General features: G+C 43.3%; 3 protein-coding genes across 3 annotated transcripts; 2 read left to right on the top strand and 1 right to left on the bottom strand.

Annotated features, from left to right (window-relative positions):
• Positions 1-1,834: 1,834 nt before the first annotated feature.
• LOC102710404 lies at positions 1,835-6,777 on the bottom strand. The gene has a single exon (XM_040524700.1). It carries the CDS (start codon positions 6,645-6,647, stop codon positions 2,136-2,138), a length of 4,512 nt encoding a protein of 1,503 aa, XP_040380634.1. The 5' UTR covers positions 6,648-6,777; the 3' UTR covers positions 1,835-2,135.
• A 3,824-nt stretch (positions 6,778-10,601) lies between these two features.
• On the top strand, positions 10,602-15,108 carry LOC102721278 (conserved oligomeric Golgi complex subunit 5). The gene is made up of 3 exons (XM_006655199.2): positions 10,602-11,768; positions 12,576-13,046; positions 13,984-15,108. Exons 1-3 carry the CDS (start codon positions 10,692-10,694, stop codon positions 14,896-14,898), a joined length of 2,463 nt encoding a protein of 820 aa, XP_006655262.2. The 5' UTR covers positions 10,602-10,691; the 3' UTR covers positions 14,899-15,108.
• A 4,346-nt stretch (positions 15,109-19,454) lies between these two features.
• On the top strand, positions 19,455-24,575 carry LOC102710123 (probable methyltransferase PMT7). The gene is made up of 8 exons (XM_006654273.3): positions 19,455-19,791; positions 20,399-20,816; positions 21,115-21,404; positions 21,902-22,285; positions 22,804-23,050; positions 23,124-23,262; positions 23,906-24,065; positions 24,149-24,575. The coding sequence occupies exons 1-7, from the start codon at positions 19,611-19,613 to the stop codon at positions 24,062-24,064; spliced, it is 1,818 nt and encodes a 605-aa protein (XP_006654336.3). The 5' UTR covers positions 19,455-19,610; the 3' UTR covers position 24,065; positions 24,149-24,575.

Genomic DNA, 24,575 nt, shown 5'->3' with positions numbered 1-24,575 from the left:
CATATAATCCATGGCAGAAGTTAAGTACTTCAAACAATTATACAGAAAGTCACTTTTGAAACATATAAAAGTTACTTTTAAAATTTGATAACTCACGTTAATTTTACATCTCTTAAATGATTATTTGTTTATACTAGCAAATATGCATATGATGCAGGTATAATAATATTCAAAATTCAAAGGTTTAAAATACTCCAATCCTTTTGGTAAAGTTACGTACAATCAATCACAAAAGCTTAATATGGGAAACAAATATACAGAAAGTTACTTTTGGAAAATTAAAAGTTACATCCGAGTAATACACACATTACTTTTAAAATTTGCTGAACTTACACTCATTTTGTATCTCTTAAGTGATTATTTATTTATACTGGCAAATACGTATCTGAGGTAGGTATAATTACATGAAGATACTTAATGTTCCAATACCCAAATCATTTTAGTTGAAAAATTATGTACATCATCAGGGAACATTAGTACTTGAAACAATAATTACTTTTGAACTATATAAAAGTTACTTCACAGTACTAGTAGTACGCAAGTAACTTTTGAAATTTGTAAAACTTTGCTCATTTTGTATATTTTAAACGTGCATTTTTGTACTAGCAAACACATATCCAAAGAAGGTACAATAACATGCACAAACTTAAGGTCTTAAAACTCAAATCGTTCAGTTTGAAGGTTAGGTATAATTCATCACAAATGCTTAGTGCTTGAAACCATTATAAAATTATACAGAAAAGTTACTTTTAGAACATATAAAAGTTACTTTTCAGTAGCACGTAAAGTTAGGTTTAAAATTTATTTGATTTTGTGCGGCTCTTAAATAATTACTTGTTTATACTAGTAAACACAAATCTGAAACTTGTCATTGAGGTATATTGTACAATAAAGAATAATCAGTGAAGCAATGCTCTTTTCCAACTAGAGATCCATAAACTGCTGCCCATTCAAGAGCAACATTAATTGTTATTTCACATATTACATGATTCAAGATATTTGACAAATTGCCTTCCGAAAAACTACTGATTCGGCGACATCCAACAACCTTTCTGTCTGGTTGATGGATTCAGGTTATATGATTCCAGAAACAAAAATTAACAACTACTCCTACAAAACATGTTCACATGAATCAATCCATCCAAATTGTATAGCACAAAACAAAAAAAAATGTTCTTTCTTTGGCAGGAACACATCTCCAGTGTCCAGCAGCGCCTCAACCCTCAGACAATCGTTTTCTGAGATGGTGGTGTAAAGCCGCTAGAGATCGGCCAAAGGAAGTGAACAAGGGCTTAAATCATTGGTTATCCTAGCTAGTAGCCTGGAAAATTTAGAATCATTGCAATGACTGCGTTTTCAATGCCACCAATCCTAATGGGCCGATGGTCCTATAGGTGGTCGATAACGAGAAAAACCTTTGGTGTTTAGCGGGAACATCTGCCCTACAGAAACTTCTTAGACAAGCAAACCGGGGCGGTTGAGTTGGGTGTTTAGGAAAACTTTGGTTCTCCTATTTTGTATGTTTCTTTATTTTCTTTCCCTTAATGTAATGATACACAATTCACTTACGTTTTCGAAAAAAACATCTCCAGTGTCCAGATTTGAGGGGAGAAGTCGCTCTCCATATCTCTCACGTGGTCCCTGATTTCAAGCAGCACACCCTAGTATTGGATGACATGCGGGCCCTATTTGCTTGGATCTCTCGGATAGCACCGCAAGCTCTCACTCGCCTCTCGGACAACAACCTAAGCACCCCAGCCTTTACTGACCGGTCGGACGGCTCATAGGCGCGTCGATGAAAACACACACGCACACGATAGCTTTTACGATAAAACATACAGTATTATTAATCCACTTTCACACAACTATTACATTGACAATTAATTAAGGTCTCACACTTTTACATGGAGCCATATATACCTTATGGTCCAGAGGAAAGCCACACACATCACACACTCCAATTCAACGGACAACAACATGTGCACAACCATATGTGCCCTTATTCTCAGACACCACTCACTCAAGACATGGACACTCATATCCATCCAGAGATGTGAGCATCCTGAACAGATTAAACCCAAACACAACATGAGCACACTTAGCTATATATATATATAGCTTCTGTGCTAAACAGTTCATGGAATCAGATGGCACAACCCATGCTTTGGAAAGTTGGAGAAGATTGAAGCCTTTTTCTTTGCTTGTGGCGCCCCTTCTTCTTCTTGTGCTCTGTCCTGACGCTGCTGTGGCTTGTGGTTTATAAGTTTCACGTCGTGTGCATTAGTGTCGCTTCTCACCTGATCAGGGACACTTTCACCGTTCAACTCGATCTCCTTCAACTCCGGAAGGTTGTCAATGCCGGAGAGAGATTCCAGCTCGGTGAAGGACCAGATCATCCTCTCAAGCTTACAGGCAGATTCCTTGGCGAAGTTGATGCTGGATATGCTTGTGCAGTTGACAATAAGGTACTTGAGCTTGGGGAAAGGGAACTCATCTTTGTTGAAGGTAAGCTGGCTGTCATCGTAAGAATTGTCCAAGAGAACTAACCAGCACAATTTTGGTTTCTTCGCAAGATTTTGCAGATCAGCTTGCTTAAGGTGGGTATGAGCAAGAGTTACCTTGGCGATATGATTGGCAGAGTCAAATAATGAAAGAATGGTCCTATTACCCTTCAAGTCAATCTCCCTCAGTTTTACAAGGTTGCTTACTCCAACGAGAGACTCTATGTTGGTGTTGTAGAAGACAATCTTCTCGAGCTCAGGAGCTGATCCGCCATCAAATTGGATGACAATCTGCATGATGGGACCCTCGATAAGAAAGCACTTGAGATGCTGGAATTCTTCCTTCTTGAAGGTAAGCTTCGTGATCTCGTTAGTTGGCTCCCTAGAAGTTGTTCCATCTTTAGGTATAGCTGTCTCAGCAGAAGCTGTTCCATCTTGATCAAGCTTAGCTGGGTCAGAAGAAATTGGTCCATATTCAGGCTCTACAACAAGAAGCCTATTTTCCTTCAACTCGAGCTCCTTCAGATTTGGAAGGGCACCGACCCCACGGAGCTTCTTTATTTCGGTGCGGAATAGCACGATCTTCTCAAGCTCTGGAGTGGCTCCCTTTTCAAACTCGATCATGTCAGTCCGATGGACCAACTCAACAACAAGATTCTTGAGATGTGAGAATTCTTTCTTCCCAAATGTGAGATTGGTCTCCTTGTATGCATCATATCGGAGCCTGACGCAGCTTAATTTGGGAAGCAAGGCGATGTGGATCAGATTTCCTTTTGTCAACAAGGTGCGACGTAGAGTTACCTTGGTAAGTTCATCACTGCCTTGAGCAAACAGTGTGAGCAGTTCCACGATATCTGTGAATCCGTCAATGCTTAAGCTCTCAAGAACCTTGGGGGGTTGTGTCAACTGCTCGTGGAAGTCATGGTCCAGCAGATGTTCGTCGGGAGGAGTCGTACCCTCATCTGCAGATGGAAGTATGCTGACCGAAAGAGAATGCAGGCATTCTTTCAGGTCACTGATAGCCCAGAGCAGATTTCTAAGGTGCTCTCTGTTGTTATTGAGAACCACACCAAGCTTCCTCAGCTGCCCTAGCTTTCTAATCACTTTCAACTCAGCTCCATCCTTTGAGTATGCCATCACGTTGGACAGTACTTCCATGTTTTCCATCTTGCTGATTTTGCGTGGGATTTGGACAGCTGAGCATAATGGCATATCAACCTCACGACTTGTGCTTGGATCAATTTGGCCACCAGCAAGTAGGCGCCTCAGCTTTTCGAGAATTATACTTCTTGTCGCACTCTCAGGCACTTTGGTTTGACGGATATCCAATACCTCTAGCTCGGTGAGGTTGTTGATTTCACGAGGCAGATCATCAGCATATGTTCCCCTCAGGCTTAGATACTTGAGGCGCAATATCACGCTGCAGATGTCCCTCAGGTGGCTCTTTCTCAAGCAACGGCAGCCTTGCAGATCCAGCAGCTTGAGCAGCCGCAGCTTGGGTAAATATTTAGTGAGCTTCTGCAGAACCGAGTCGATGCTATCAGAGGCACGGAGTCGAAGACCACTGAAGGTGGAGAAGTGCCGAGCCCGGAGCTGTGACAGGCGAGCGTCCAGGATGTGCTCTTTGCCGGCGATCTTGCTGATGAATTCATGGACTAAACCATCTACCATGCAGCTCTTGGCCTTTCCTGTGCTGCTGAGCTCCACGGGCAAGACAAGCAGCCGGTCGACGAGAGCTTCGAGGCATCGTTTCGCGTGGCGCACAACGGTGGGCCAATCCTCCCTCGTGATCACTTCCTCTATAGCCCATCGCTCGACCAAGGTCGACCGCCTGATGCTGTGACCTCGAGGGAAGATGGCCAGGTACAGCAAGCATGTCTTGTGCTCCCTTGGCAGATCTCTGTAGGAGAACTTGAAGATCGTCTTGGCATTGGCAGCATGAGTGGCCAATGAGTTGTTCTTGGGAACCTGCTGCAGGGATGCGCACAGCCTGCGCAGCTCTTCGCTGCTCCTGTTGGGATTCACGTACAACGCATGAGCGAACATCCTCATGCAGAACTCGTCTGGATCACACTTGTCCAGTATTTCACGGAAGATCTGGGAGTTGTTGTCGCCGCCGCCTTCATTGCTCCTCCTTCGGCTTGTAACCTTGAGCAGAATGTCATGGTAGAGACCAACAAGGGAGTAGTTTATGGGCTCCGATGGTTTAGAACAAAACTCTCTGGCCTTGTCGCTGTTCTTCGTGACCACTATCACCGCACTGCCATTGGCGCAACAAGCCAACAGGCTCAACGCATGTCTGATCTCCTCCCACTCGGACATGTACTTGCCATCATCAATGAGGATGAACAGCGTCCTTTTGCTCTCCAGGATCACGTCGATCTTGTCCACTATCCCTTTGATCCGCAGCGCGCCACGAATCTCCCACGCCATCTCCATGACCTTCTCCTTGGTTTCTTCGACTGTAGCAGCGGCAAATTTCTCCCTGATCTGATCCTTGGGATTCTGATCCTCCTGTCTCGTGGCATCAACATCGGTAGAACTATTCTGACCAGGGTCAGAATCCAGCAGCAGGACATGGCCAGCTCCGGCTTGTTCATCGATCGAGTCGCCGTTGCCTTCCGGAAGCTGCGGCCGGCGAAGCAGCAGCTCCCGGATGATGCCCAGTGTAGCCTTGTGGTTGTCTAGTGTAGTCTCGTGGTTCTTGAGGATTTGTCTGATGCGATCCTCACCCAATGTGGTAGCAGCAGCACTGTTGTTGGCTTCATCAGACTGCTGCTGTGTGGGCTGCTGGCTGAACACCTTCTGCAGGACGTGCTGGTACTGAGCAGAAGCAAGCTGGATCGGGGGCTCAGGCCTGACAGATTTCATGTGTTTCTCGAGCAGCATGGCCGTCTCTTGCATGATCTCGTCCGATGGTATCTCCAGCATGTGGGGGTTCATCTTGTCGTACGCGATGAGGCACATCGCCTGGTAGAGCACGCCCAGGGGATCATCCAACGAGATGCCACCTCCTGCAGCTGCAGCAGCGGGGGATCTCTCTGATCGCTGCTTCTTGCTGTCGAGGAGCTGAGCCGTTGCACCGGCGACCTCTTCGATCTTGGCCATGACCTGCTCGATCTTGTCGGAGACATCCACTACGTCAGCCTTCTCCCATATTTCGTCGCTGATGCTCAGTCTGTCTTCAAGCGCTTTCTGTCGAATGCGGTCGCCATCCTTGGCTTCATCTGTGGCGGTGGTGCTGCCCTGATGGCTGCATTGATATTCGAGCAAGATGTTGCAGAGGATGTCCCGCGGTAGCAGCGGGAGTTCCCATGAGTAGTGCAGCGCCTGGAGGTCGATGGAGACGCTCCTGTCGAAATGGGTGGCCGCCCAGTCGAACGCCGCTTGCGCGGCGGAGGCGGAGGCGTCTGCGTCGTCCGGTGCAACAATGGCGATGGACGGTATCGAGTGCTGCTGCTGCGTTTGTTCGGCCTCCTTGCTGACCCAGGTGGCGACCTTCTCGGCGCAAAAGTCCTCCAGGGTGCGAGGCTCCAGAGCGGTTCGACGGGGATCAGGAGCGCTGCCGGCCACGGCAGCCGCCACCTGATACTGAGTGTTGTCGTCGTCGTCGTCTTCGTCTGCGACGACCGCAGGCGGTGCGCCACGGCCTTGAGACGATGGCAGGGTTTGCGCCGCCGTGGAGGAGCCCGAGGCCCCGCCCCCGGCCGCCTTTCCGGGGATCTCGACGCCGTACCTCAGCCGCCGCTTGCCGACGTCGCTGACACGGTCCCTGAGCTCGCGCAGCCGGAGGGCCGCCCTGTGCTGGTCGACCGCCTTCTTCACCAGCCAGTAGGCCCACCAGGCGTAGGGGCGGAGGCCGCCCCTGGCGAGGTGGAAGGCCAGGTCGCCGCTCCGCAGGTAGTTGTCGACGCAGTTGCTGCAGTCGTGGGCGAGGTCGCGGACCTGCTTCATCCACGTGCGAACCTGCTTGTCGTGCCCGCCGGCGAGGTGCGCCGTCGCGGACAGGTGCTCGAGGAAGCTGTTCATGCTCTCCATCTCCTCCCTGATGAACTCCACGTCGCTCCCCACGCGGCCCAGCAGCTGCAGCTCCTTCTGGAGGAGGCCCAGCAGCGAGCTCACGGCTCCGGACGACACCTCCGCCATTGCTGCGCCGGCCGGCCGGCCGGCTGCCCGGTGTATGGCCGGAGCCCGGTTACCTGGGAAGCGGAAGCTTTGAGTTGGGTCGATTTGTCTTTTTCTTTCTTTCTTTTCACTTTCTTTTAAGGCAAGTGGTGGTATTATCACGGTGTAATGCTTTAGGGGTTGTTTAGATAGCCCATATTAAATCGGACGTTTGGATATTAATTTGAAGTATTAAATATATATTAATCAAAAACTAATTTTATAAATGAGAGCTAATCCGTGAGACGAATTTTTTGAGACTAATTAATCCATAATTAGCAAATGTTTACTGTAGCAACACATAGGCTAATCATAGATTAATTAGGATCATTAGATTCATCTCGCAAATTAGTTCAAGATTATGCATAGGTTTTATTTATAGACTACGTTTACTATTTATAATAAGTATTAAACATCCGATATAACTGGGGGCTAAAGTTTAGCCGCTAGAAACGAACACCCCCTTAATTTGGTTGTGCTTAGCGTGTCTTGTTTCTTCTGCTTTCTTTCTTGGCATTGGGGTGTGCCAACTGGGCAAGCATTGTGTTATTCCATCCAGGGATTCTTTGGCTCTGTCTTTGGATTAGCATCCTCCCTTACTTAAGTTCTTAGTTCTTTTCTTGCGTTTCGTTTCTTGTGTTATCGCATATATTCGGTGGAAATAGCCGAACGACATATTTATAGGTGAGAAAAAATTTATGAATAAAACTTTTATATACATATTGTTAGCGGTTTAAAAACCAAGGCTGAGAAAAAAAACTCTAAATCAACTCTAAATTCAATATAAAAAAAATTAAATTTTAATTTATAAGTATAACGGAAGTGAAAAGATGAGATTCATGTATTCCTATACATGGCTAGGTGGAGAGCGCTATCCATCTAGCAGCAGTTGGATAGTGCCCCATCTTTATATGAAAGGAAGAAATCAAATTCCCTAAAAATGGAAGGCTGCTACTTAACTTTCATGAAATGGAAATTTATGTTTCTTAATAATGTACATTAAGATATTAAAAAAATTAGTGTAAAATTTTTATATCTCGATATATTAGTAACTGAAAATACCGAGTTTATATACTATTTCCTTCGTTTCACAATATAAGGTTTTCTAGGCTAGTCTAGATTCATATGAATGCTAATGAATCTAGGCATATATATAAATTATATATATTCAGGCAAGGCTAGAAAGTCTTATAATATGAAACTGAGGTACTATATATTAACATATCATTTCAAGGATGATAAAAACTCTTCCAGAAAAACAAACGATTGGCTTTCCATTTTTGTTTCAAAAAAACTAGAAATTCACTATCTTTTGAGTACGTTCAACTTGTTGAATTTTTTAAGTGCTCCTTGGTCCATTAGACTACGATCCAACCGTGGGTACAATCTATTACTCCCTCCTGTTCCAAAGTATCACAACCTAAGATGTGAACAACACCAACCAACCAAAATTATTATAGCTAGTCTATTTTCTTGGTATATAATCTTTGACAACCTATATCCTTTTAAACCTGTATCATTTTAAATATCCAGCTAAACCATGAAACTGTGCTCAAATATACAACAAAACAAGTCCAATATTATATAAATTAAATTTCATAAGGTTTGAAAGTAATTTAACAAATTGTAGAATTAACTAAATACAAAATAAAAGTAACTTGTATGTTATTAGTAGTTGTTATATACTCCTCTGTTTTACAATGTAGATTTTTAAGTATTACCTATCACTACATGGATGTTAATGCGTCTAGGTATATATACAAATTATATACAATGATCATTATATGAATGTAGCTAGCTAAGACTAAAAAATCTTACATATGAAATAGAGGGAGTATATCTAAAAAGACAAAGGATAACTATATAACTATATATTGAAAGATTAAAAACATATTTTTGGGGGTAAGAAGATGCATAGTTTTCAAGGCTTAGAAAGTAAGTTTTCAAGGCTTAGGAAGTAACTTTTATAGGCCTAAGAAGTAACTTTTATAGATATATTCAGGCAGAAAAACACTACAAAGTGTCACAACAACATGGTTGTTGCAACTGTCGTTGGCATGCATGATTCATCCTAGAATAATGTAAAAAAAAAAACCATTGCGGGATTGATTCAAAAATTTTAAGTAACTAGAAAAGTGCCCATGATATGCCGGAAAAATCTTCAATAATTCATAATTTCAACATTGGTATAAAGGATAGCTAACAATAATCTCCTAAATTAAACATCAAGTCCAAAATTAAATTATCATATTGGTCCAGTTTCAATCTTACTGAAAATAAAATCAAATGACACTTTGATCAAATTTATACAAAGAATTATATTTATAAGCCTCTAAGTTGGCTTTGAAAAAAAATATGGCCCAAAAATGTGTTGCAACAACATAATTGAGTATGAACTGTGTCATGTTATGCAATTAATAATCCCAACATATTCACCCCAGGTAAAAATTCACCAACTCTTAAATTCGAGACATCTTCAGAACAAAATTACTACTTGTATGCCTCTAGTGGTCTACTGCAACAATCAATCCTTAAGATCGTGTGAAAATCGGACGAGCTGAACTATGGAGCTGCTTGAGCAGGATACAGGCATCACAGGCATACAGTCTCTAGGTGTGATATTTCAGGGAATTGGACTGGTTATACTGGAAAGCTCAATTTCAGTGTATCAGAAGTTTGAATTTCAACACAAGAATGTACAACATCAATAAACAAAACTCCTCTAGATAGTAAAGATAACCTGCTACTGTGCTAGCCGGGGCAGAGACGTGAAGAAAAGCTTAGGGCACGCACAGTGCTCCTCTCGCCACGTAGGAGCTGGTCTGCCAGGTCGGTGTGGACTGTGCCCCAGCCGAGATACGTGTCCCCTCGCCAAGAGATGGTGTCTGTGTCAGAGAGAGGAGAGAGAAACCAAAGAAAAGAGACGCCGACGCCGCCCCTGCCCCGTCGATGCAGATGTCGACACCGAGGCCGGACGCCGCCACCGTTCGCAACCCGTTGCCGGTGAGCTCCGCCCGGATCTGCGACGCGCCGCCACTCGGATCCGGTGTCCCCGACGCGCCACCGCGCAGATCTGGCGTCCGCCGCCCGCCCGACGTAGATCCGCCGCCGCCGTTGCCAGCGAGCTCGCTCCACTGCGCCCGACCTCGATCCGCCGACGCCGGCTCACTTCGTCGTAGATCCGCCGTCGCTGGGGTCACGCCGCCGTTGCCAGCGAGCTCGCTCTACTGTGCCTGACCTCGATCCACCGACGTTGGCTTGCTTCGTCGCCGATCCGCCGTCGTCGGGTTGCTCTGTCGCCGCTGGTGTCACGCCACCATCGCTGAGCATCTTGGGAGAGGCGTCGGGAGAAATGGGAAGAGAAGAGGTGTCAGGGAGAGAGAGGGGATTGTATTGCATGTGATTTAAAAAAAAATGAAGTGGGCTGAAATGTAAAAAAATATACGTGTGACTTGCATTGTATGCTTGCACCCTTATCTCATGTAAAATGCTAGGGCTCCTCATGCATGCCCTTACAATTGTAGGTGGAGCTAGGGCTACGGTCCGTGCTTTCTGCCGTCCGCTGAGGTCCCGGCTTCCCTCCGCTCCAAGGAGCTTTATTTCATAAAGCATACAGACTGATAGGAGAGAACATGGCTACCGGCCGCGGCGGCGGGCACTGTATTTCCGGCTGCCACCGCCGCGGCGGAGTGGAGAGTAGAGACGACTGAGCCGACACGAGCTCCCGCAAAGGCCGCTCGCAGCCGCTTCTCCAGCCGACCAGGCCGTCGGATTGGACCAAATGGGCCGTATATGGCCCATCTCCGTAAAGTCAAACGAACTTTCTGACCCATCAGATCCAGCCCATTTATTTTGTATGGGCCGAAGGATTGAACCACCGTAAAAAATGGCCCATTCGTGCCGAATCGAAACGACCAAAAGAACCAGCGACTCCGAGACTCCGAGTGGATCCTCAGATCTCTCCCAACACCGCCGCTTCCCAGATCCATCCACCCCCACCGCCGTCGCCGGCGGCCGCCGCGCGCCATGGCCGCGCCAGCCACGCCGCGGCTCCTCCTCTCGCCGACCTCCAAGGATCTCATCGCCGCGGCGTCCCTCCCGTCGCCGCCGTCCCCTACTTCCGCCTCGCCCTCGCCCGACCCCGCCTCCCCGCTCGACGCCTTCGCCTCCGACCCGGTGCTCTCCGCCTTCCTCTCCCCGTCCTTCTCCCCCTCCGACTTCTCCTCCGCCGCGCTCTCCTCGGGCCTCACCGCCTCGCGCGCCGAGCAGCTCCAGGAGGCCATCCGCCTCCTCCGCCGCCACCTCCGCGCCGAAGTGCTCCGCCGCCACCCGCTCCTGCTCTCCCACCTCCTCTCCCTCCGCTCCGCCTCCGCCTCGCTCTCCAGCCTCCCGTCCCACCTCCACCTCCTCTCCTCCCACCTCTCGCTCCTCTCGTCCCACCTCTCCGCGCCGCGCTCCCACCTCGCGCACTCCTCCGCCTCCCTCTCCAGCCTCCTCTCCACCGCCGACCTCCTGCTCCACTCCCACCGCCTCGTCCGCCTCTCCTCCCGCCTCCTCACCTCCTCGCCGGCTCCCGACCTCGCGCGCCAGGCCGAGCTCCACCGCGAGATCCGCCTCCTCTATGAGGAGAAGAACCTCGCCGGCATCAATGCCGTCGATGAGGAGATGCGGAAGGTTGATGCCGCTGCCTCTAAGCTCCGATCAGAGGCCAGTGCCGTGATCGATCGTGGTGTCACTGAGTCCAACCAGAACGACGTCTGGTGTGGACTGCAGGTGTACTATAATCTCGGTGAACTGAAGCCAGCAGTGGAAGGGCTCGTGACGAAGTACAAGGCGGCGGGTGCGAAGAGTGTGGTCGTGGCACTGGACATGAAGGCAATATCAATGGCTGCTGGAGGTGGTAGTGGCCCTGGAGGGGTGCAGAGGAGTGGCACGCCACAGATTGGTGGTAGTAAGAAGGCAGCAGAGGCACTATGGGATAGGATGAGGCAGTGCATGGAGGAGCTGCACCGGTCGGTCACGGCCGCATGGCAGCTGCAGACTGTGCTCACCAAGAAACGCGTCCCATTCACACAAATGCTGTTCCTCGAGGAGGTTTGGCAGGTGAGACCTGATCAATGGACTAGTCCTATTGCTGGAAATTAATCGAAATGAATTTGGAATTTAAGATGTGTTAAAAGTTAGTGAACATTGAGCATACACTACATGAAGGTTTTGTTGACAATATGATGTTCATTTGTGAGTCAAGAGATATATTGGCAACCAGAGAGATTTAACTTTATGCCGAATGATTCACATCGATATGTGTAATTATTTTCCAGCGAACAAATTAGACCTAATTCGACAAGTATAGTTATTGATCCTATATTGTTTACACTTAAGTTATTTAGCAAGATTGCATGATATATCAGAATGTAATGTGTCAACCTGATTTTATCATTGTCAAGTAGCTGGCAACAGAGATAATCAAGTGCATGCCTTGAATTGGGTATAATATATACCAGTTCTAGTGTAAAAACTGTAAAGATGAACTATTTTTAAGATGCCAGTTGGAAAGTATTATGAAGTATATATTCATGATGCTCAGTGTTGCAATATACACTAAGTTTCTACACTAGTAAACACATATAGTCCTTTCTACCTCCTATAGCCTCTGTGCATATGAAATTTATGTGAGGATGTTCCATGGTCTGTACAATCACGTGCTAGCTTTTCCCTCATTCTGATATTTTTCCTGTGTGTTTTTTCCTCGTTCTGATATTTTTTCTGTGTCAATTGTTATTGATCTTGCTCACCTTATTCTAGAAATCTAGCATTGGCATGTCCACCATTGTTTCAATCCCTTTTTCTTTCTCCTGTATAATCAATATCAGGTGCTCTATCTGCCTCACTGACAAAGAGAATTTGCAGGAGGGTGAGCCTCTGTTAACAGAGAGAGTATGGGATGCAATAGTTAAGGCCTTTGCAAGTCAACTGAAATCTGCCTTTACAGCATCAAGCTTTGTGAAGGAAATTTTTACTCTTGGATACCCAAGATTGTTTTCAATGATTGAGAACCTTCTTGAGAGGATATTAAGAGACACTGATGTAAAAGGTACCCTTCCAGCTCTTACTATCGAAGGAAAAAACCAAATGACTGCAGCCATTGAGATATTCGAGACAGCCTTTCTGGCTCTTTGTCATAGTCGCCTCTCTGATTATGTCAATAGCATATTTCCTATGTCAACCCGTGGTATACCTTCAAAGGACCAAATATCAAGGCTAATTTCTCGCATCCAAGAGGAAGTTGAAGTTGTGAGAACTCATGGACATTTGCTTGCTCGTGTTCTACAAGAAATTGGAAAAGTTTTGCTTCTCTTAGCACAGAGAGCTGAATATCAGGTATTCACCTACTACTTTATAATGAAGTTATTTATTTGTAGTTTTTCCTACGGATATTGTCTGCTTTCTCAGTCTCTCATGTAAATATTAGCATATGTGATTCTTATGGCAAGCTAAGTCTACTGCTAAGTTCTGATGATCTTGATTTCTAACTTGTATATGGTAATATTTTGTTAACTCTTTCACGACTTGTTTCACTGATTATTTTGTTGATTTTTCTGGAAAAAAAGTAATATTTTTTTCCTAGCAAATGGTTGTAATTCTATCTGTTAGCTCCTTATTGTGCACAAGATGATGCTATTTTTTCTATTGAGTTTCTGGAGCTAATCAATCACCTCACAGGCCAGAACCTGTATTTAAATGTGCACTGCTTGATGCCCTCTATGCTCACTTGATCAGTGCCTTTGGAGGTGCCTGTGTTCTTCTGTTCTTAGGAGCTCCTCTAGTTATAAGATTTGAGATTTTCATTGAGATAAACTGTGTAAGAGCACATACTTGTGGGAAATTGCTGGTCATTTTCAAGAAAATAGTGATGTCATGTTGGTTTGGTGAACTAAAATGTGTGTTCTCAACTTCTGCCTAAATTACTGCAATCAAACTGAAGTAAAGAGAGTACAGCATAGAATTTAACATCGTCAGAAAAATGCTGTCCTATACTGCACTGCTGCATGAGAAAATGCAACTGACGTCTCAAGCAGATCATGAAGCATGGACAGCATTTGTTGGTTCTAGCCATCCTATAATCTACAGCATAGAAGGGTTAGATGTGCCATCTAATTATATTGTTGCTTTGCTGTATTTTTCATGTGCACACCAACACAAATATACACTTGTTGTACAGTGCACAACTGCAAAATGACCGTAAGTTGGTTGCAGGCATTGCCTTGGCTTTTGTATGCATCTTCTATGCGCTGACGTATTTTCTGCTTCAATGCAGATCTCTACTGGCAGTGAAGCACGTCAAGTTACTGGCTCAGTGACTCCAGCTCAACTAAAAAACTTTGCTCTATGTCTCCACCTCCAGGAGGTTCACACACGTATCTCAAGCATCGTGTCAACACTTCCAAATGTTACCTCTGAAAAACTTGCCCAATCCCTTGAGGCCATTTATACAGTTGCTTGTGATTCAGTGAGCCCTCTATTCAAAGAAATGTTTGATCGTCTTGGATCATGCATTCTGAAAATGCACGAGCAGGACTTTGGAACGCATGGAATGGATGCAGCAATGGATAACAATGCTTCAGATTACATGGAGGAACTGCAGAAGAGTGCTGTCCACTTCCGCAGCGAGTTCTTATCAAAGCTTCTGCCTTCATCATCCTCCCGTTCAGAGACGATATGTACCATAATGGTTAGAAGTATGGCCTCAAAGGTCCTCATATTGTTCATAAGGCATGCTTCACTTATTAGGCCACTCTCTGAAGCAGGAAAACTGAGAATGGCAAGGGACATGGCTGAGCTGGAGCTAGCCGTTGGTCAGAATTTGTTTCCAGTGGAGCAGCTGGGTGCACCATACAGAGCGCTGCGTGCATTCCGGCCTGTCCTATTCCTGGAGACATCTCAGCTTGAGAAGTCTCCGCTCCTTCAGGACCTTCCCCCCAGTGTGATCCTCCACCACCTATACTCTCGAGGACCTGATGAGTTACAGTCTCCTTTGCAGCGTAACAAACTCACTCCGCTGCAGTATTCTCTCTGGCTTGATTCCCAGGGCGAGGATCAGATCTGGAAGGGGGTGAAGGCAACCTTGGATGACTACGAGATGAAGGTCAGGTCACGTGGGGATAAGGAATTCAGCCCGGTGTACCCTCTCATGCTTCAGATTGGATCTGCATTGTCTCAGTCCAAGGGCTAACTTGTGTTCAGTTGAACCCTATCTCATCACATATGTGTGTATCATCATCATGTAGGCATTGGTTACCTGAGAGGTGGGTTGAGCGTCGGAGTAGTTTATACAAATGAAATAGCATTTGCATTTGTTCTTGGAAATAAAGATGTTCAAAGTGCAGAGTGTCTTTCTTGTAGCGCTTATTATGTTCCCAATTGTGATATGGTTGACCATAGTCCTGTTGCTTCCATCTGCCATCTTCACGACAAACAGACAACAGGTGCGAATTTTGTATGCATAACACGTTGATCACCTGCCAGCTGTATGTATGATCAATATTCTGTGGTGCTAACCTTACCAGAATGGAGAGATTTTATATGGATTTAATGTAAGTATTTTACATGGAATTTACATGAAACAATTCAATTTCCTGGAATAAATGGGGCATGCAAGAATTTTCCAGACTCTGAGAAGGAAATTGTTATGGACAACTCAACCATCTGACTTACCGTATGACCCAATTAATCAACAGCTGCAGTATCACTCACTTGACTCATTTGCCTAATTAATGATTGTAGTGTTCTAGTCGTACGCTGACGTATAATTGGGTCGTACGTATAGTACGTATAGTGGGATTGCTGAGAGAACTCCTGTGAGAACGTATAATTTCAATTCGAGATTGAAAGATTCCCATGTAAGACATGATTTAATATTTTGTTTTGGCAGTTGTCTCGAATATGCAATTAGAAAACACTCTGGTGAGTGATTCTTTTCCTACTTTGTTGCACCTCTTCAAGATTTGTGCGTCATTTCTCTCCATCCATGATTCATTAGGGATGATTTGTTATCTCTATCCAGACCATAGTTATAGTGGACATGAAAATTTACAATGTGATGAGATGTTCAAATGTTAATATGGATTTATTGGATCCTAACAACTCGAGAGGCGCTCAGGAAACGGCAATCTAACAACTACAGAAAAAGCTATGGTAATGGCAATATGATGGTGTGAAGCGAATGCACCTTGATTGCTTAGGAGGCAAATAGCAGAAAATGTGGTAAGAGCTGATTGGTGGTAGGTTTAACGGTGGAGCTATTCAAGACCAAGGTTGAGGATAACACAGAACCAACATGAGAGAGTGGCAAAGAGATACAGTAGTTAACATGAGAATGTACGGAAAGTGCGCAATGGCGCGTAATTCTTCTTTTTCTTTTTCTAAAAGGAAACGCAGAGACGCTGGGGCATCAGTTTTTTTTATACAGGTACCAAACAGAAACAACATGTGAGCAAATCATCCTAGGGCGTCAGCACGGTAAGTCCCTCGCTTTTTAGTTTATACTTATGCCTATAAGTTAAACTTTAAATTTTTAAATTTAAATTTAGAATTGATTTTAAGATTTTTCACACTAGAGTTTATTTTCTAACATTTACTTCTAGATCGCTAAGTATGCATATATAAAAGTTTTAGCCCTAAATTATTGTTTAATAATTAATAAGGAGACAACAATAATACGGTATACCATTGAGACAATAGGACATTTTACCTTGTCTAAATAACATGGTACTTACCAAGTAACATGAGGCATGGGTACCCTTCAAGTAACATAATACCTCACATATACCATGTTTGATACTTGAACAGTATCGTATCCGGTACTAGTGGTATCATGAACAGTATCATATCACCGGTAGCAAATCCTCGTCGTTGTCGCCATTGTCGTTGTTGCCGTCGCCGTCACCGTCACCGAGCTTGTCCAACCGCTCTAGATCCGACCGCCTTGGATCTAGCTGCCTATCGCCCCACCGTTCCCGCTGAGCTCGCCGCGCCGCTGTCGTTGGCCCGTCGCCGTCTACGCAGCCAAAGGCCGGATCCGGCCGCCCCGTCGCTCGCCATCGAGCCGCCGCCACCCACTGTCTCCGTCGTCGAGGTTGTAGCCGGCTGGGAGGTCGGGAGGAAGAGGGAAGGGGTGGCGGCGCGGGCGCAGGGGCGCCGGCGGGGAGGTTGGGAGGAAGAGGGGAGAGGTGGCGACATGGGTCGGGAGGGGGTCTGTCAGAACGGACCTCGTCCCATAGCATTTCCCAATTAATAAAGGGTTCACTTATGCTTTTTAAAAGCAAAATAATGAGACTAAAAAAACTCTAGAAAGTATTAGGAACTACTAAACTACAAACAAACATCTAGTCGCATCTCTTGCACCAAGGGTTGTCATCAGTTTCAGCATACCCACTTCATACAACTTCAGCAAGGGGTTTCACTATGAGATAGTTTTTTTTATAAGCATCATCTGAGTTGGTAGCGCAGCTCAAAAGTTTTGGTTGGGTAGTCCTACTTCAGAAGTCGAAATCACCTTTCCAAATTTTAAACATTGTAAATCACACACACGAGTGCAAATTTAATTAAAAGATGACATAAATATAGAAACTATACCTTATACAATCAATAGTTGACTAAACAAGCAAGCTCAAAATATGCAAATATAACACCGTAGCTTCTTGCGACCGTATCGCTACTTCCCCAGTGGCCAATCCTCATGGTTTCCAGTGAGCTCAATCCCTGTGTTGGTCTTGGGGGTAAGGGGATTAGGATCATTTTTGAACTAAATCGGGCATGGTCACGTGCTCATCAGGATTATTCCAAGGTACATTATTGAGTGGAATAGTCAGCAATTTATATCTAAATGTTCTATTCAACCAAATATGCTAATAAGTAGTTCATAACAACAGCATATTAACACTAGAATTTTTTTACTAGCTCCACCTATCATCATATGTGAGCAGCAATATAAGCTAAGAATGTGTTCTTTTCTCCCCTTTTCCAACTTTTGCTCTCATGTTTTTTGCGCCCACGTTTCTTGAGCTGCTAAATGATGTTTTTTAAGTTTCTTTTAAAAATCATATTAATCCAATTTTAAACATTTATAGCTAATAATTAACTAATGATGCACTAATTTGCTGCTTCGTTTTTCATACTCATGAAAAAATTCCCAACCATCCTCCCAAACATTGCCTAATGAGTGGGATGGTTAGATCTAGATCTAATGTCTCCTGACTTCCATCTTTTGCTTTTCTTATAGATAAAGGCACGTACAAAGGTGCCTATTAGCTAACTCTCTCAATCGTCACATAAGCAAATTTGGTGATGTGGAGGAAAGAGAGGGAAGGAGAGAGAAAAGTTGTTACCATGCATGACAACGGCTTAGAGTCGACTGTAAGCATTTATTAAAGGAAACTTTCTTGCATGAGAATGTATAAAAAAGAAACTAGCTTAATAAAAAATATTTTATTGCATTAATAAAGAAACCACACCTGACTCTACCCCTTTGTACGTATCATTATAAAATAGACTCTGGATGCTGACGTGGCTTGAGATGGAGCCCACAACGAGCTCTACCTTTGAACATGCCCTAAGTGACACGAATTGTGGTGAGGTAGATTAAACCAACTATGTAAAAAGGGGCAAATATTAATTTTTAGGTAATATATTTAAAACATAGAGTTGGGTTAAAGAGGGACTTACATGAGTGCCCTATTCCATAGCATTAATACTACACATTGCTTAAATTCAACAAGTACTTTTAACTAGTATACTAGTAAGGTCTTGTTTAGCTGTCAAAAATTTTTGGTAAAAGGGTCACTTCGTACGTTTGACTCGATGTCGGAATGATTTTTTGGACACGAATGAAAAAAATGAATTTCACAGCTCGCATGAAAACCGCGAGACGAATCTTTTGAGCCTAATTAATCCGTTATTAGCACATGTTGGTTACTATAGCACTTATAGCTAATCATACACTAATTAGGCTCAAAAGATTCGTCTCACGATTTCCCTCGTAACTGTATAATTAGTTTTTATTTTCATCTATGTTTAATGCTTTGTTATGTCCAAAGATTCGATACGATGTTTTGGAGAAATTTTTTTTGAACAAAATAGGGCCTAAATGCATGAACCAATATAGGGATGGCAATAGGTCGAGTTTGGGACGGGTCTTGTAAAAACCAACCCGTCACAAAACCCGTGACTATAAGGTAAACCCATACCCGTCAATCTTACTAAACCCGTACCCATACCCGCCGGGTACCGAAACCCAATGGGTATCCACGGGTGAAACCATATGAAACAAAAAAAAATCTTAATCGAGACATCTCCACGAGTATATTAAGGTTTTTCAATATTTAAATGCAGGGAATAAGCAAATAAACACAGTTGATTGATTAATATAGCAACAAAAAAATCAAAAAGGTACTATAATAAGCAAGTAATACTAAGCTCGACGAATTCTAACATTCAATCATCCAATCATTTCGACACAAACGGCTAATCATGCATCAACAATTTTCTCATGTTCCTGGCTTATAAAGATGAACAATAAGCATGTTTCATATCGAATATTTCAAGGTGTCGCTAGATTTTTGGGGTCCAATGGGCACCCGCGGGTTAAATCTAATACTCGTACCTAACCCATAGCTTCACGGGTACCTATTCACACGAATCCATGGGTACAAATCTTCACCCATATCCACATCCATTGGGTACAAAACCCGTTGGGGCCCTGGACCCATGGATCCAATTGCCATCCCTAGACCAATAAAACAAAATAAATCCAAGGCTCCAACTCCAAGCAAGAGATCACCTCTCCTCTTAAAAAAAACAAAAAAGGAAAAAGAAAAAGCACCAGTAGATCGTCTTAACGCCGGGGACGAGAGTGTCAGTGACTCGGTGGAGAGAGAGGCCGCGGGGATGGCGCGGTGGTGGTCGCCGACGTCGGCGCCGGAGCCGCGGTCGGTGCAGCTGCTGCTGCTGGGCGTCGCCCTCGTCGCCGCCGCCTTCTACGCCGGCACCGTCTTCCGCTCCCCCGCCTCCCCCGCGCTCGTGCTGCCCCCACCCGGCTCCCGATCGCCCGATTCCTCCAGAACCCAAGGTAACCTTTACTCTACCGATCCACTTCTGGCTCGCATTTTTCTCAATTCGGTTCTTGGGAATAGGTGCTGCCCATGGCGTCGGCGGTTTGCGTTTTTCTGGTAGGTTGCGCAACTATTGTGGCCGGTTTTAGGTTTCTGATCTAACAAATGCGGAATTACAGTAGAAAAGTCGACTTGTTTAGCAAGTGGGACAGCGCGATTTGTTTGTGAACGGATGATACAGATTTATATGAGTTAAACACTAGAATACTATAATTATGACAAAAAACACTGATTTGCTTGAAAAGGAAACTGGAACAGATGGGTACATTTAATCAGGGGTTTTTGTGCTGCTAATATAGGAAGTGAAAAGAGTGTGCAGAGCTGCAGCCCCATTTGTTAGTATTTCTCAGCTCGTAATTCGTGCAATTATATGTTTTAGATGTTCATACATTTCTGTAGGTTAAGATCTGAATTTGTTAAATATCCTTTTCTCTGTAGTGCAGTTTAAGTTGATGGTAGAATATACATTTCGTGGGCATACCCTAGACTCCAGAGTTAGCTATTTTGATCTGTATTATTGTGTAGTATTTCCAAGCCAAATGATTAAATCTGTTTATTTTTCAGATGGAGGTGATCCAAAGTTTACGAACAGAGTCTCTCTTTCTTATCGAACAAAACCAATCTCAGTTCCAGATTATGGAGTTGCTGTTTGTCCTTTGGAATACAATGAGTATGTTCCCTGCCATGATGCATCCTATATAAGCCAATTAAAGAATCTGGATAGATCTAGGCACGAGGATCTTGAAAGTATTTGCCCACCACAAGAGAAACGCTTGTTCTGTTTGGTGCCTCCACCAAATGACTACAAGATACCTATAAGATGGCCAACAAGTCGGGACTATGTTTGGCGTAGTAATGTCAACCATTCACGCCTTGCTGAGGTAAAAGGAGGACAGAACTGGGTGCACGAGAAGGGCAAGCTTTGGTGGTTTCCTGGAGGTGGTACTCACTTCAAGCATGGTGCTTCAGAGTACATAGAGAGGTATTCCTGAGTCCTAAGTTGCTGCTCTAACTCAGAATTGAAACTATAGAAATAGGACATTTTTTCTTTTCCATCTTCAGTAGTGGTTGTAGATTTCAATGAAATGCTTGTTTTGTCGTGAGCACCTGTAGATCATATTTGCTGGATATGATGATTAGCAGTGGGTGCTGAGCATTATAAAGTTTGATCCTGTCTTGTGCAACCATCGTATCTGAAGTTATATTAATTTAATGCTGATGCTCATTTTTTATCTTTTAAATATAATTTGACAGGGTAGTTTTATACGTGATTGATGCAGGCTAGGGAATATGACAACAAATAGCACTGGTGATCTCCGCTCGGCGGGAGTGGTCCAGGTTTTGGATGTTGGATGTGGTGTTGCCAGCTTTTCTGCTTACCTTCTTCCCTTAGACATTCATACTATGTCATTTGCTCCAAAAGATGGACATGAGAATCAAATCCAGTTTGCTCTAGAACGTGGGATTGGTGCAATGATCTCCGTGTTGGCCACTAAGCAATTACCTTATCCTGAAAATTCATTTGAAATGGTTCATTGCTCCCGATGTCGTGTTGACTGGCATGAAAATGGTAAGGTTTAAATCTTTAAACACTGTTACTCGCTCTGTCCTTTTATATAAGGGATTCTAGGTTGTTTGGAAAAGTGAAGGATAGATAGGAAAAGACTATAGTGCCCCTCATCAATATAATGAGTGGAGGATGGTTAGGGGTGAAATGGAGAGAAATTTGATTGGCATGTGATTGATGGGACAAGTAGTGTAAAATCCCTTACATTGCTGGACAAATTTTGAACACCACAATCCCTTATGTAAAAGGACAGAGGTCGTACATACCAAGCTATGGAGCACATTTGAGTTATTATGACTTCATGAGATTTTGATTGGGCAACATGTATGTGGAAACACTCATAGTTTCTATGCTGGTGCTATTCATGGTTTATCATAACGAGTTACTCTCAAAATCCATGTTTTTCTACATTGGTGTTCTTCCAAAAATTTGATGATCCTTTGTTTCAAAATTTTAATCTGAATACATAGTTCATATTTTGACGTATGACTTATTTTCAGATGGAATATTGCTGAAAGAGGTTGATCGTCTTTTGCGGCCCAATGGATATTTTGTATACTCTGCTCCGCCAGCTTATAGAAAAGATAAGGACTTTCCTGTTATCTGGGAGAAGTTGATGAATGTAACAACAGCAATGTGCTGGAAGCTTATTGCTAAACATGTTCAGACCGCCATATGGATCAAACCTGAAGATCAATCCTGCCGCCAGAAAAGTGCTGACATGAAACTACTGAATATTTGTGAATCCTATGATAATTCTTCACCTTCATGGAAAATTCCATTAATGAACTGTGTGAGATTGAACAAGGACCAGTCAAATATGCAGAAACTCCCTCCCAGACCGGACCGCCTGTCATTTTATTCCAGGAGTTTGGAGATGATAGGTCAGCTCATTTTCTGTTGTTTACAAAGGAAACAGATAAGATCCATTTAAAAATATCTAAACAGTCATTTCATGCAAAATTTATTTAGCCTATGTGACATAGATTGCTCCTTCCAGGCTAAGGCTGATGATATAGGTGTTGTTTTGGACTTTTGTTTCCTTGGAAATTTTGACATCCTTGAAGCTATTTCAGCCAAAGTTGGGTGACAGAAAACCTAATACCTTTTCATCTCGTACCTAATTATTTCCCAATTATTCTTAAGGATCAATCAAGAGTATCAATTAATAGTTTCTTTATCCGTCACAATTTGGAATTATGAAGTGCTGCTAATTAAGCACACCAATCTGTCTTGCATTCATCATTGTTGAAGTTCTCTTAACGATTATATATAAGCTTATAATTGTCATCAATTCAACTTTTTATGATCACTATTTAGTGACTCAAATAAGACATCCGACTTTTGCCTTGAGTTGCATATTACATAAATGTAACCTGTTTTTCTGAAACATGCCTGATAGGAGTTACTCCAGAGAAGTTCGCAAAGAATAACAAGTTCTGGAGGGACCAGGTTAGCATGTATTGGTCATTTCTTGGTATTGAGAAGGCTGGCATCCGAAATGTCATGGACATGAATGCTAATTATGGTGGATTTGCTGTGGCACTAAGCAATGATCCTGTCTGGATTATGAATATAGTACCTCATACAATGAGCAACACATTACCTGTTATCTATGATCGTGGCTTAATTGGTTCTTACCATGACTGGTTAGTATATGTTTTGTGGAAAATAAACTTTCTTTTCATTATTTGTGATGAAACTTATCCATTTATGCTGCAGGTGCGAGCCATTTTCAACATATCCTAGGACATATGATTTGCTGCATGCTTTCGACCTCTTTTCTCATTACCAAAGTCAGAAGGGATACTGTTCATTGGAAGATATCATGCTAGAAATGGACCGTATCATTCGCCCTGAGGTAACCATGCCTTATATTCACTTACATAGTCAAACATAGATATTATTATGGTCAGAAGAACGTTTTTTTCTCATTGTTTGTGCAAGAACATAAGATTTATTATGCTCATGAGCATTCTATGTTCCACAGCAATTGCTAGCTTTAGTCATCAAGTGTTTTGGGGTATGATTATTGATGTATCATAAAATAGAGTAGAAATGCCTTTTCAGAATATGCACGGAAGAACTTGACTTCAGTGCAAACCTAATGATTGTACATGGTAGTAAGATGTTTTATCGTTTTGTCTAGTTAATAAATATTTTCCCAATTCATTTTTAGTAATCCTCGAAAGGATTGAAGTGTCCCATTATTTCACAAGCTAATTACTGACAATCAGATTGGTGGTCACTGCAGGATAAATAGTTTATCTGGAGAAAGAAGATAACATGCGATAAAATTCAATTTTAGCATATCCTTAACTGAATGATTTGCCATTCGTAGCATTATGACCTATAAGCGAACAGTTTCACAATTCTGGCATTATACTTTGTAAGATATTTTTTTGTGTTCTTCAATTTGATAAGTGATCCCTTATAATGTGGTAATGACACAAATATAGTTTATAGAGAGGATCCTGTGATCTGACAAAATTCTGAATATACAGGGTTTTATCATTATTAAAGATGAAAACACCATCCTGTCAAGAATCAATGATCTTGCTCCAAAGTTCCTTTGGGATGTCACCGCACATATGGTGGAAAATGAGGAAAGCAAGCCAGAGAAAGTATTGATTTGCCGGAAGAAATTCTGGTCCATCGTTTGAGGTGTGCGTAGGCCTAAAGTTGTTATCTTTATGACATATTTTGCACTCCCATTTATATCGCTGACTAACATGGGTATTCTACAGCTAACACCAGTGAGCGTATTATTCAGCACCAGTTCTTTCCAGCTGAGTATCCAATTACTAAAAAAGTAGATGTCATTCGGCAAAATGAACACAGAAAAATATATAGAAAAGCAAAGAGAACAACACCGGATTTCCTTCAGCAACTTAGATTAAATACATGGAAAAGAAAAGTGGACAGCACCATGTTTCCTTCAGCGCTTGAGGTATATGTTGATCTTTTTTAACCTTAAGGAGGGGTCTACGGTCTACCATAGGTGTAAAGATGCAAGATGACCTTTTCACTTGTTTCATGACGGTTCTAGTATATGGTATGTACTTTCTAATTTCTAGTTAGTCTAGTTAATTTAGGTGTCTTAGCAAAGTTTTGCTGGTGTTTCTGTTCTTGTGTGGGAGTACGACTGAACGCAATGAAGGCTAATTTGATTTA

Source organism: Oryza brachyantha, chromosome 5 (assembly GCF_000231095.2).
Source record: "Oryza brachyantha chromosome 5, ObraRS2, whole genome shotgun sequence".
In the NCBI taxonomy this organism is placed as follows: domain Eukaryota; kingdom Viridiplantae; phylum Streptophyta; class Magnoliopsida; order Poales; family Poaceae; genus Oryza; species Oryza brachyantha.
The sequence above is the reverse complement of the archived record's forward strand: the minus strand, read 5'-3'. Positions and strand labels throughout refer to the sequence as shown.

What these genes read in the sequence shown, in the direction of transcription:
- LOC102710404 (XM_040524700.1), bottom strand. Translation starts at nt 6,647, where the DNA reads ATGGCGGAGGTGTCGTCCGGAGCCGTGAGCTCGCTGCTGGGCCTCCTC.
- LOC102721278 (XM_006655199.2), top strand. Translation starts at nt 10,692, where the DNA reads ATGGCCGCGCCAGCCACGCCGCGGCTCCTCCTCTCGCCGACCTCCAAG. An exon ending in TCCTCGAGGAGGTTTGGCAG is followed by an intron (nt 11,769 to 12,575) that starts GTGAGACCTGAT and finishes GAGAATTTGCAG; the next exon opens with GAGGGTGAGCCTCTGTTAAC. An exon ending in CACAGAGAGCTGAATATCAG is followed by an intron (nt 13,047 to 13,983) that starts GTATTCACCTAC and finishes GCTTCAATGCAG; the next exon opens with ATCTCTACTGGCAGTGAAGC.
- LOC102710123 (XM_006654273.3), top strand. Translation starts at nt 19,611, where the DNA reads ATGGCGCGGTGGTGGTCGCCGACGTCGGCGCCGGAGCCGCGGTCGGTG. An exon ending in TGTTGACTGGCATGAAAATG is followed by an intron (nt 21,405 to 21,901) that starts GTAAGGTTTAAA and finishes ACTTATTTTCAG; the next exon opens with ATGGAATATTGCTGAAAGAG. An exon ending in ATTGGTTCTTACCATGACTG is followed by an intron (nt 23,051 to 23,123) that starts GTTAGTATATGT and finishes TTTATGCTGCAG; the next exon opens with GTGCGAGCCATTTTCAACAT.